General features: G+C 42.4%; 1 protein-coding gene across 2 annotated transcripts; it reads left to right on the top strand.

The window, feature by feature from the left end:
* Positions 1-912: 912 nt before the first annotated feature.
* Positions 913-3920, top strand: LOC115691108 (cyclic dof factor 3). 2 transcript variants are annotated; one of them, XM_030617685.2, is made up of 2 exons: positions 913-1197; positions 2387-3920. In XM_030617685.2, exons 1-2 carry the CDS (start codon positions 955-957, stop codon positions 3614-3616), a joined length of 1473 nt encoding a protein of 490 aa, XP_030473545.1. In that variant the 5' UTR covers positions 913-954; the 3' UTR covers positions 3617-3920. The 2 variants fall into 2 exon arrangements, with proteins under 2 accessions (XP_030473545.1, XP_056175299.1); XM_056319324.1 differs by lacking the exon at positions 913-1197 and adding an exon at positions 1286-1531.
* The last annotated feature ends 9810 nt before the right edge of the window (positions 3921-13730 follow it).

Raw genomic sequence — 13730 nt, 5'->3', positions numbered from 1 at the left:
GTTTGGAGTTTTTCGTGGAATTAACTCTTTGGAAAACATTATCAAAATTTTTACCAAGTTGACATTATCAAAGTTTTTACTTAATAACATTACTCTAACTAACATCGAGTGGCGAATTAACAATGCCAAAAGCTTAAACAAACAAATCTAATGCTTGAGAAACAAAGGCAACATAAATATTTATGTGTTTGAACGATATCTATATATATATATATATATATATATATATATATAAACATGACCTTACACCAAAACAACAACAACAATACTAAATGAATCTATAAAAAAAATGAGTTTTATATTATATGTATAAGATATTCCGACAAAAAGAAAATAAGGAGTGCAAATTTCCTATTGAATTTTCAAAATAGATCAAATTTGCATGAATTTGTCGTCTACCTAGAATAAGATTCCCTTTGTATATGAATCGGTAAAATTATATATAACTGGTGTCGTACTTATGTCGACCATTCGTACCATCTTAAGTCACTACAAAGATGTTTCAATGTGAGCACGTAAGGTTTTCCATTAGAAACAAGTGAAAACGCATCGATCCGTGTCGGTTTCGAATCAAGTCACACCATATCGAGTTCGAGTCTCTCTCTGTAAAACGAGGAAATGTTGAGTGCATCACCATTGTTCTATTTCACCAACCTTTTTGTACCTTGGCTAAGTCCGAGCCCGATTGGGCGATGTCGGGTCGGGTCGGGTCGGGTCGGGTCTGGACACACAAAAAAGGTGGGTGCACCATCTTTTCGGTGCAACCTCTCACAAGAATCAAAAGCCGTGGGCCTAAGGAAACGAAAATCTCAAGGCCACGAGAACTTGTGGCTGAGAATCCAGCCCCGCCGCTGACGTGGCACCCACCTCCGGCTCTCTCTTTCTCTCTCTCTGAAAAACAGGGGAGTTTCACATGACTTTTAAAGACTGACGCTTTAACAATCTTGCTCTTCCATGCCAACCCAAGAACTCAACACCTGCCTGCTAACAGGACACGGACGAGCACCCGAGAGAAGAGTGAGTGCACTGAGGGAAGAGAAGCGAAGGAGAATGCTGGAGATGACGAGCGACCCCGCCATCAAGCTCTTCGGCAAGAAGATCCCCCTGTCGTCCAGCGGGGAGTCGCCGGAGGCCTCCGGCGACGGCCTGGCGTCTTCGGGCGTGAATTCGTGTGAAGACGACGAAGGTTCAGAGAAGGTACGCTTTGTGGGGTACGAGGTGTCTGAGCAGTTTGAGGACTGCCCATTTATACAGAGCACCGAAAAGATTTGACGGGTCTCTCTGTCTCTCTCGGTCTCTGCTTTTCTGTACTTGCGTGTGATGCTCTGTCTCTGGATAATCCTGTGGAACTTTTTGGAATCCTGGGAATTCTTTTGCTATCTTTGGCTTCCTTTTCGATGGTGGTCTGTGGATTGGCTTTTGATTTGATCCCTGAAGTTGAAGGGCATAGACAAGTTAGTGTGGAGACAAAGGAAACTACCGGTTTTGGGTTTGTTTTTTCCATCACCGAGCAACAAGATCACTAAAGCAGGTAGTCTTCACGAGGCGAATTCTTTCACTTGTTTAAGAATCTTGTCTCCACTTAAAACGGCATAGAACAGAGACGGCTACGACCCTGCCATCTTCATCCAGAAAAGAAGGGGAAATAAAAACGTAAATCTGACAAAACAATTGAAATTTTTAAAGGATGAATCGGAAGAAGGAAAAGATCTGTTTCTTTTCCTATTTCTTTTATGTGTTTTTGACCAAAACATGGGATGAATAGTCTGTCTGTATTGGTCAAGAATGATGTTTTTGGTTTTCGCCTTAGTTATAATTTATTGAAATCTTCACTTCTTCCCTGTTTAAAATATGGTATAGAGAGGCCTCTTAGCCGTATACTGTCTGCTATGATCCATGATGAGCATAATTTATACTATACAGATAGAGAAATTCTGCATACACTCTTAAATTCAAATCCTAGACATCACATGTGAGCTGATATTGATTTTTATTACCAGCTGCATAGGTCCAAGACCGCGCGTTCTGGATCTGTCACTATTTTAATTCACTGAATCTTTGTCTTTTTCCTTAATCATGTCAAATTTCTCGGAGAACTCATCTATGTCTCCCTGGTCCTGGCGACAGGATCAATGTTAAGAGACACATTCCAGAACTTTCCAAGACTCTAGCTTTAGCTATAATGGCAAATAAACAATGGAAAGAGGGATGGCTTTATTTTAGTCAAGAAACGATGGCAAAAGCATTCCTAGATGCTGTTCTCATTCTTTCCTGTTGCCCTTGCTTGTTCTGTTGCTGGTCATCATTTTCTTTTTAGAATTTTCCTAGCGAGACTTTCACATCCATTGCTTACTACTAATTTACCTCCACTTTGTCGTGTCATCAGTGTCATTCCATTGAAAAAGTTGCCATGGAAGTGCAAGAAGATGATGACCAAGTTTCACCAGAAACTGTGAACCCCAAAACACCCTCCATTGAGGAAGAATATGCTCAATCGAAGGCCTCTGGCACTGATCAAGAACAGGGCGATTCGCTGAACTCGCAGGAGAAGCCCCTGAAGAAGCCGGACAAGATCCTTCCTTGCCCGCGATGCAACAGCATGGACACCAAGTTCTGCTACTACAACAACTACAACGTCAATCAGCCCCGGCACTTCTGCAAGTCCTGCCAAAGATACTGGACTGCGGGCGGTACTATGAGGAATGTTCCCGTGGGAGCTGGGCGCCGCAAGAGCAAGAGCTCAGCTTCGCATTATCGCCACATCACTATCTCTGAGGCTCTTCAGGCAGTTCGAATTGATGCTCCGAACGGGACTCACCTCCCAAATGGGAAGATCAATGGTACTGTTCTCACCTTTGGCTTAGATCCATCTGCCGGTGATTCCATGGCTGCTGTGTTGAATCTCGACAATAAGAAAGGATCGGCTATGAATGGAGTGCGGAATGGGTTTCATGACTTCGGAAGGAATGGGGTTTCGGTCCCGCAAAGGAGTGGAGAGAAGAATGACGATTGCTCGAGCCGATCTTCTGTCCCAATCTCGAACTTGACGGATGAAGGAAATGGGAATCCCTATCTGGAAGGATCCAGTGCCAATGGATTCCATCCTCAGTTTCCATGCTTTTCGGGTGTTCCTCAGCCGTATCCATGGAATCCCACGTTTCTTCCACCGCCTTTATGTCCTTCAGGATTCGCTGTGCCGATTTACCCTGCAGCGCTTTGGAACTGTGGCCTCCACAATGGTTGGAATTTCCCTCTGTTGTCGCCTCCAAGCCAAAAGGCATTGAATTCAGGACTAGATTCGCCAACTCTTGGGAAGCATGCAAGAGAAGTCGAGATGCTTAAAATGGACGAATCTGTGGAAGAAGAGCCCAGGAAACGGCAGAACGGATGTGTCTTGGTCCCAAAGACTTTACGTATAGATGACCCAAGCGAGGCCGCGAAAAGTACTATATGGGCTACTCTGGGGATTAAGAAGGACTGGCTAGGTAAGGACGGGTTGTTTAAGGGCTTCCAATCAAAGGGTGAGGAGAAAAATCACATATCAGAAACCGTCTCTGTTTTGTGCGCTAACCCTGCAGCCTTGTCGAGATCTATCAAGTTCCACGAGAGCTCTTGAGTTTGGCTCATGATGACTACAGGTAGAAATAACGGCAGAAAAACATTTGGAACTGGGATGTCATCTTTCTGTGGTGATTGCAGTGACTTGCATTGTTTAGAACAGAGAGAGGCAAGTCATTGATTGGCTGAGACGAGCATAGGAAAGCGATAGACCCTGACTCACCAGAGTTTGCAGCGAACTAGTGCTAGTGTTAACCCGTTGGGAATGTTTCCTTTTCTTGTGTGCTAATAATGTTGAATGCACGCGCTTGTACATAACTCCTGTAAAATATTTGAACGAAATGGAGGGAGCTTTTTCTGAATTTTGTACCAGTTCTTCATGTCTCTTGAGAGATGTTTCTTAAGTTCATCCTGAATCAAAGCAGTGATGCTTAAACCTCTTCGATTTCTTCGAATGTTCCTTGTAATCATCAAAGTGTTCTTGAAATAATGTTCAGAGCATATATGATTGAATCGCTCATGGATGACAACCGAAGCAGGGCACAGCTTTGGAGGAAGAAATATAACCATACGGACTTGTACAGCAGAAAAATCCCACTTTTTCTAGATTCTGAGACAGATGAGCATCAAGTAAAAGCGACATTTTTTCTTTCCATGCAATCCAAAGCATTAATTGCACAATTTGGCAATGAAAGGTCAGTACTTCACTGTTTCTTTGGTCTATTTTTTTCAGAGGGGTATTAAGAAACAGCTATTAGCAACGCATGGTTTCCACAATGCTTACGGAGATCGCCATCGATGGATACGAAAACGGATAACTTCATCCGGTCAGCATGAGAACTGCCCACCAACATTTCCCTTTTTTTTTTTCAGAATCTAACTACACAAGCGAAGACAGATCAGTGAGAGACCTTGATAAGTCAGACACGGAACATTTGAGATATTTTGTCTCTGCAAAGCATATATCAGCCACAACCTGCTCATCACATCAGCTGTTATTTGCCCTTTTGACCAAGACAATTCGATGGATTTCTTTCTCCAATGTCGGTGCTTCTCTGTTCCATCTCTGTCGTTTCTCTTCACAGGGAAGCAAGCGCACAGCGTATCGATTTTGTGGGCCTAATTGCAGTTTTCATAGGAGACTGATCTGAGCAATTAAACCGGAGAAAAGTTTGGCATGTGAACCAACTTGAAGTAGTTTATTGAACATACTTAGTGAACAGGGGATGTAGTCTAGCCTGCAATTCAATTCTGATTCACTGAACAATGCCTTGAACTGAGTCAACCTTCATATGCTGAAGATGGAGAGGTAAACACATCCATGCAAGTTTCTAGCTCTGGCTTCACTGGCAATCATTGACTCTTGAATCCACAATAAGTCCACACATTAATGGCTTACTATGAATTTGGGTGTGGGGGGGTGGACATCAACCTGGAAAGATGGCCATGTCTTGGAGTTATCACTGGTGGGAAAAGTTAGTTCTTGAGCCATTGGGTCTCAGAGTCAACTTCCACCATAACATGTCTCCAAAGTGACTTTGGAGATGTCAAAGATAATGTTTTTATTCATATTGAACTTTCGCTTCACGCATGGAAAGTTATTATGAAGTCAACGAGCTCTCATTTTAATATTAAGGTCGTCCAGGAAATTTTATTATTATCATCTTCCAGATTAAAGTGCATCATTAGGTAAGAAATGCACATGCATTAAAGTAGGTGAAAGTAGGAAAGAAGCACCAAAAAGAGGAATGGCACTCGAATCCTTTCGAGAAAGAGGGGTAGTATTGTGAAAGATACACGATGAGTGAAGCTTATTTTAGATCAACATTCCTATTTCCAATTTATCTCGATCTATTTGCTGAATTATTCCATTGATTTGTGCGCTTGTTATTATTGTTGTTGTTATATGAAAATGTTGGTTTGAACTCTTCAAGGAGTTGGCTAAGTGATTAAATGTTTGATTTGGATTAAGTAAATCTAACTGAGATTAACATTATTGGTTGCGACTATTATCCTGTGGATGGAGTCTTATCCGATGCACGTGATCGGTGTAGTTTGCGTGTATCTATGAAATTTCATCAAATGGAAAGTACCGAATACTTTATATATTGATCTAAATTAAAAGTAAATATAATTAAAAAAAATTAAAGCAATGAAATATGAAATAAAGAATATTAAGATAATGAAAAAGATTGATACATATGAAGTTTGGTTTTCTCAAGCCATGGACTTTGTACTCAAAAGAGGAGCGTTCGAATGTAACATTCTGTCAATTCAAAAGCCCATAAGAACAAGCGGTGGCACATTGTAGGCTGAAAAGCCCGCAAGAAATATGACAGGAGTATGCTACATTTCACACATCTTTAATAAAAGGCTTAATACTCTAAAAAAAACCTTTAGCTTTAGCTTTTTGTTCCGCACCGCCATCACGCAAATACGTAGCGAATGCCTCGACATACTATACATAAAGCAAGCTTTCAAATTTGGTATCCACTCCGAATATACCATTACATTCCCGACCATTTGATTGTCCCCTCGGGCCCAAAAGCGGCGGCGACTTCACCTCGACCGGCCGGCCGACCACTGGCAAGGTCCGTCCCCACTTCTTCCACCACCTTTTCCTCCAAAGACGGCAGTGTTTGGTCAGCGCAGGAGGAATCACGACGAGCAATTCCGGCATTTCAATCGTCACAAGGCTTTGGCTTTTCATGCATGGGGTCACGACGAAGAAATGCCGCCATTTCGATCTTTATAAATAAGAGCAAGCAATGCCGGCACTGCATCGGTGAATCACAATTTCATAACACCAGTGTTGCGGGTGGAAAAGTAAAATTCAGATCATCGCGCCTTTCTGTCTTACTTCCTCAGACCCACAGGACAAGCCCAGGAAGAACTTCAAAGAAGAGGCCTTCCGTTTCGGCTGACGTCCTTGTTCGTTTTGAAAGAGGGAAGCATTTCGGGCATTTCGTCGGAGGATCACAAATCCACAAGGCGATTCGAGTAGCTCATCGGCCATTCTGAGAGAGAAAAAGATGAGTTCCCCGCTGCCAATTCCCGACGATGTGTATCCCGTGAAGCGGAAGTCCACGTCGTTGGCATTCCATTACTCCTCCCCGCTCGACAATGCCTTAACCTGGAACGAGTTGGGGACTATGCCATACCGCCTAGTCTGTGAAGAAGAGACGTTGATGGACTACTCGTACAAGGTGGACACGCTGCCGGAGGAGGAGGAGGTGAGGGTGGAGATCAGGTGGGGATGGGCCTTGCGAGTGATTGGCCGGAGGGATGCTCTTACGGCCAAGGTGAGGTTGCCGAGGAATCATAAGGCGAGGGTGAGCGGGGCCACGGCTTTGTTAGAAATTAAACCAAATTTGTTAGTACTCGTTTCTTTTTTGAGTCTGTTTGTATTTCCATATTTTGATAGATATTGTGAGATATTGTTTCTAGTTATATTTTAGGAAAGTTTCCTAAGTCAATTAGATTTCCTAATTAGAATAGGTTTCCTAAAAAGAGGTTTCCTATTTCGAATCAAACTATGGTCTATATATAGTCTATTTCTCTTGTAATCGAGACATGCAATAGAAAGACGCGAATTGCGATTGTTTTACTTTCAAAAATTCCTTTCATCAAATCAATATTGTTGCCGCGCCTCTGACGCTCAACAAATTGGTATCAGAGCTTACGGTTCGTGATCATGGCCTCAACGAACAATCAGCTTCCTCTTCAATACCCTCGTCTTACCAAAGAAAATTATGGTAACTGGGCTGTTAGAATGAAAGCTCTACTCGGTGCCTACGGTGTGTGGGAATTTGTTAACACTGGCTATGATGAGCCAGAGGATGAAGCCACGTTGAACCAGAATCAGAGGAATGCCTTGGAGAAGGCTCGAACGAAAGATCAATATGCTCTGTCGATCATCTATCAAGCGTTAGATGATTCCATGTTCGAAAAAGTTTCGAACGCCACTACCGCTAAAGAGGCATGGGAGATTCTTCAAAACACACATCAAGGAGTTCAGAAAGTTCAGAAGATTCGCCTTCAAACCTTGAGAGGCGAATTCGAGGTAATTCGTATGAAAGAATCTGAATCGATTGCTGATTATTTCACGAGAATTTTAGCAATTGTTAATCAGATGAAAAGAAACGGAGAAGAAGTTTCCGATGTTCGTGTTGTTGAGAAAATACTTCGGTCCTTAGACAAGAAGTATGATTATATTGCGGTTGCAATCGAAGAATGCAAAGACTTGGATGCCATGACGGTCGATGAACTTATGGGTTCATTACAAGCCCATGAAGAAAGGTTTAGAAAAAAAAAGATTGAACCGGTGGAGGAAGTTCTCCAAACGCAGTTGACCATACGAGATGAAAAGGAGCAAAGAAGAGATCCCGTACAAAATCGCGGGACAAATCAAGATCGTGATCGAGGTCGTGGCCGAGGTCACTTTCGAGGAAGAGGTCGCGGACGAAGCAGAGGAGATCCTGCTCGAAGTGATGGAGGATACCAGTACCAAAGAGGTGTTCGTGGAAGAGAAAAGAACTCGACAAGCCAATGGTATGATAAATCTAAAATCCGATGTTATCATTGCAATAAACTTGGCCATTATGCTTCTAACTGCTGGAATAAAGAAAGCTCTATATGGGCTTAAACAAGCACCGAGAGCATGAAATTCCAGAATTGATGCATATTTCAAGGCGAATGGATTCTCTCAATGTCCATACGAGCATGCACTCTATTTGAAGCAAGAAAAATGTGATATTCTACTCGCCTGTTTATATGTTGATGATCTTGTTTTTACAGGAAATAATTCGGCGATGATTGATGCTTTTAAGGCATCGATGGTGAAAGAATTTGAGATGACTGATAATGGTCTCATGAATTATTTCCTTGGTATCAAAGTGAAGCAAAGTGCCGATGGGATTTTTATTTCCCAAAAAGGATATGCAGAAAATATCCTTGAAAAATTCAACATGAAGAACTGTATGCCGGTCTATACACCAATGGAGTGTGGAACCAAGCTTTCGAAGTTTGATGATGGTGCCGATGTTGATTCGACATATTATAGAAGCTTGATTGGAAGTTTGAGATACTTGACATGCACGAGACCGGATATTATGTATAGTGTTGGAATTGTTAGTCGATACATGGAGAAGCCGAAATCATCTCATCTTAAAGCTGCAAAGAGAATACTTCGGTACATCAAAGGTACTATTTCTCATGGTTTACACTATTATTGCTCTGAATCTTTCAAACTTAGAGCTTATTCGGAAAGTGATTATGGTGGAGATATCGACGATCGAAAAAGCACCACGGGATTTGTATTTTTCTTGTGCGACACTGCTTTCACGTGGTCATCAAAGAAGCAATCAAGTGTTACTCTGTCGACATGTGAAGCTGAATATGTAGCTGCATCTTCATGCGTTTGTCATGCAATATGGTTGAGAAGACTACTCAAAGGTATTCTTATGGAGCAGAAGAAAGCAACAGAGATTTTTGTTGATAATGTTTCTGCTATTGCTTTGGCGAAAAATCCAATTTTTCATAAACGAAGTAAACATATCGATGTTCGATATCACTTCATCCGAGAACAGGTTAAAGAGAATGAAGTTGAAGTATTGCATGTGAAGACCGGAGATCAAGTAGCACATATTTTTACTAAACCTCTCAAGATCGATGCTTTTCGAAAGTTCAAGAGTCTGCTTGGAATGATCGATGGAAGAGAATTTGGTTTAGGGGGGAGTGTTAGAAATTAAACCAAATTTGTTAGTACTCGTTTCTTTTTTGAGTCTGTTTGTATTTCCATATTTTGATAGATATTGTGAGATATTGTTTCTAGTTATATTTTAGGAAAGTTTCCTAAGTCAATTAGATTTCCTAATTAGAATAGGTTTCCTAGAAAGAGGTTTCCTATTTCGAATCAAACTATGGTCTATATATAGTCTATTTCTCTTGTAATCGAGACATGCAATAGAAAGACGCGAATTGCGATTGTTTCACCTTCAAAAATTCCTTTCATCAAATCAATATTATTACTGCGCCTCTGACGCTCAACAGGCTTTCAGCGAACCGTGACGGCATGACCACCATCAGAGTACCCAAGCGGGACCCGCCTCGAAAGTGGTACGAGGACATTGGATTCAGGTTCAAGACCATTTGCATTAAGATTTCCAAAAATTATTGAAGAATAGATCCTCCTCGCCGATGCCACCTATGGCCGCCGAGTTTGGCGTTGCCCTGATGGGAAGGGAGGTGTTACAAGGAACGTTGGGGATGGAGGTGGGGGCAAAGAGAATATCCAACTTTTTGTACATTCTGAAGATTGATGAGTATCAATGAGAAGCAGCATTTCTTCTTTCTTTCCATTCCAAAACACTAATGGCCCCATTTTGGGCAATGAAAACTCAGTACTTCACCGTTTCTTTGGTACACAGTTCAGAGTAAGATTCAGAAACAGCTACTAGCAAGGAATGGTTTCCACAATGCTTACGGAAATCGCCATTCACTGATAAGAAAACGCATAACATCAATTCCCAGTAAGCATGAAAACAGCCCGCCAACATTTCCCTTTTTTTTCAGAATCTAGTTACCCAAACAAAGACAGATCAGTGAGAGACCTTGATAAGCCAGACACAGAACATTGAGATATTTTGTCTCTGCAAAGCAAATATCAGCCACAACCTGTTCATCACATCAGCTGCTATGGGCCCTTTTTAGCTACACGATTCCGTGGAGTTCTTTCTGCAATCGCGGTGCTTCTCTTTTCCATCTTTGTCGTTTCTCTTCCCGGGGAAGCAAGCATGCAGTTTGTTGATATCATCGGCCTAATTGCAGTTTTTAGAGAGACTGAATTGAACAATCAAACCGAAGAAAAGTTTGGCACGTGAACCAACTTGAAGTAGTTCATTGAACAATCTTAGTGAACATGTGATGTCGTCTATCCTGCCATTCAATTCTGATTCAGCTGAATAATGCCTTGAAGGGAGTGAACCCTCATATGCTGAAGGTAAACACATCTATGCAAGTTTCTAGCTCTGGCTTCACTGGCAATCATTGACTCTTGAATCTACAATCAGTACGGATTCACCGTTATAGCCTCACATCTATAATTATTAATAACCTTATAATTGAAACGATGACTTTTTTTTTTTTTGATATGTAGTGTCTGTTCATTCTATACAGCATTGGTTGCTCAGCCCAAAAGGAATCACGACGAACCTTTGGCATTTCATCCATGGATCGCAACGAAGTGATTCCGGCATATGCCAATTATAAGAAGAGCAAGCAGTGTCGGCATTGCATCGATGAATCACAATTCCATCTTCTAAGTGTTGCGGAGAAAAGAAAGTTCAAATCAGCAAGCGTTTTGCATTGATGGATGACAATTCCATCTTCAAGGGTGACGGAAAAAAGAAAGTTCAAATCACTAGTCATTCCCTTACTGCAACATTTGGATTCCGTTATGTCGACCCTTGCAAAGGCCAGCGCGGGTGGGGCACCACGTCGTACGACCAGGTCTCCGAGGAAGAGACGGCGGTGGCTTTCGTGTACAAGATGGACAAGCTGTGGCTGACGGCGGACGAGGTGAGAGTGGAGATCCGGCGGGGCCATACCTTGTGGGTGATTGGCCAAGGAGACGAGACCGTCAAGGTGAAGTTGCGGAGGAACAACAAGATGAGGGTGAGTGAGGCCACGACTTCTATGAGCGCCGATGGTGTGCTCACCGTCGTGATTCCTAAGAGGCACCGGCCGCTAGGGGTGTCAATGGGTTGGGTCAGGTCGGGTTTTCATAATACCCGATCCTACCCAATATATTGAACATGTGTGATTGGCCCGACCCGAGACAAGAGCCGAACACGATATAGCCACACAATCAGGCCGGGCCGGGTCGGATCGGGTCGGGTCGGGTCTCAAACAAAATATTAGAAGTCATAGAATCACATCAATTCCTCATGACTCAAGTCTCCTTATAGATGTTTGGACGCATCTTGCAACTTCAATGACAAGGATTAATTTGCATCCAGTGAACCAAGACATTAGTACAAGATGCATCTTGCAACTTCCGCATTTAGCTTATGTTTCCACAAGAGCATTATCGACAAATGGGTCAAAATTCAAACCGCGCTTTGTAATCTAGCTATGGAACTGTTGACCATGTTGGAGACTTGCTAGATTCAGTGAAACAGGTGGAAATCCAAGCGTACCAAATTCCTTGCCAAATTCAGTGAATAGAAATTTTCCATAACAAAGGCAGGCGATAAAGACCCATGAAGAAAAAAAGTATTAAATGTGGAAGGAGACAAATCGTTCCGTGAGAGAGAGAGCGTATCGCGAATTAATACTTAGGGTTTCAAGTCAGTTTTGGTAAAGTAATGTGTTTCGGTTCAGTTCGAGTTATGACCCGAACCGAACCGAAACATATCACAATACTCATTTTATTACTGTGTACCCGAACATAATAAAACCCAAACCGAAAATACCTTAAAATTTTGGGCCGATTCGGGTCGGTTCGTGTTTCGATTTGGGTATAGTGTTTGGTCTTGACACCCCTACCGGCCTCGGAAGTGGTACGAGCTCAAGGTCTTGACATTTATTAGGTTCAAAACGGTCCACGTGGCGGTTTCTGGTTAAGTTGGCCTTAACAAAGTGTCTTGATATTGCAAGTGCTCCAACTATTCCGCTCATTATGCCGTATGGTAGCCGAACTTCTCTTTTTCTCAATTGAGTACCGCCTCAACTCTTTTTAACAATATTAAGTTTATATAAACTGATCTATAGAATTTATTAATTACAAGTGATTTATTCGACTGTAAGAGGTTTTCACAAGTGAGCCACACTCACTAACTAATATTAGGTAGAAACATCCACTTGCAAAATTTTTAGTGTTAATACGACGAAAGACTCCAAACTAGTATACGAATGACAAATTTACCCCAAATTAATTTTTTGATAACGAAAAACCCCGAATTGGTGTACTTGTGATAATTTTACCCTTTGTTAGTTTCCGTTAAATTTTACTGTCAAATTTCTAAGTTGGATGATACGTCAACTACCAGTTGACGAGTGTACCAGTTTGGGGTTTTACCCTCCGTTTGTCACAGGTGTATCATTTTGTGATTTTTTGTGATATTAATCCAATTTAATGGAGGGTAAATTTGTCATAAATGTATCAGTTTGGGATTTTTGAAGGTCAAAAAATTAATTTGGGGTAAATTTATCATAGATGTACCAGTTTGAGGTATTTCGTGGTATCAATTGTTTTTTTGGTCTAGACGCTCGACTATACCTTATCTAGAAGCAAGTTGGGGACGATGTCATACCACCTAGTCTCCAAGGAAGAGACGGCGATGGACTACATGCGCAAGGTAGATAAGTTGTGGCCGGAGGAGGACGCAAGGGCAGAGGTCAGGTGAGAATGGGCCTTGTGAATGACCGGCCGAGGTGAGGTTTTCAAGGAATGTAAGGCGAGGGTGAGCGGGGCCTCGGCTTCGGTGAACCACAACGGCGTGATCACTGTTAGAGTTCCCAAGTGAACCCGCCTCAGATTAGAAGTGTCACCAGGACATTAGATTTAGGTTCAAGACTATTAACATTAAGATTTCGAAAAATAATTGAAAAATAGATCTTGCCTCCCGACGCCACCTACTGCCGTGCCGCCGAGTTTGGGGATGCATAGATGGGAAGAGAGGTGTTACAACTGTTACAAGGGAGGATGGGGGTGGTATATCAATTTTAGTCTTAACCAAAAAAACATATCAATGTTAGTCGGATTGAAATGTTCGAATATATACAGAAGGAACTATAAGTTGCAATGTCTTTTTCGTCGCCCCTCTCGAACTTCTCGCCACCTAGCGCGTGTTGGACACCACGTCGACTATTAGGTCACCGAGTAGGAGACAGCGGTGGCTTTTGTGTTCAAGATGGACAGGCCGAGGCCGAGGCCGGACAAGGTGAGGGTGGGTGATCGGCCGAGGAGACAAGACCGTGAAGGTGGAGGTGCGAGGAACCACTAGATGCAGGTGAGCGAGGCCATGGCTTCTATGAGCGCCGTCGGTGTGCTCACCATCGTGATTCCCAAGAGGCATTGGCCTCATAAGTGGTATGCCTACAAGGACTTGGCTTGATTAAATTCAAAACTATCCGCGGCACAGAGCTCGCACATGAAACTTTAAAATTTT

This window comes from Syzygium oleosum, unplaced genomic scaffold (genome assembly GCF_021117445.2).
Source record: "Syzygium oleosum isolate NSW1041296 unplaced genomic scaffold, Sole_v2.1 Sole_v2.17, whole genome shotgun sequence".
NCBI classification, from domain to species: Eukaryota; Viridiplantae; Streptophyta; class Magnoliopsida; order Myrtales; family Myrtaceae; genus Syzygium; species Syzygium oleosum.
The sequence above is the reverse complement of the archived record's forward strand: the minus strand, read 5'-3'. Positions and strand labels throughout refer to the sequence as shown.

Coding starts and splice junctions, on each gene's coding strand:
- LOC115691108 (XM_030617685.2), top strand. CDS start 955: ATGCCAACCCAAGAACTCAACACCTGCCTGCTAACAGGACACGGACGA. Junction 1,198..2,386: donor ACGACGAAGGTTCAGAGAAG/GTACGCTTTGTG, acceptor TCGTGTCATCAG/TGTCATTCCATTGAAAAAGT.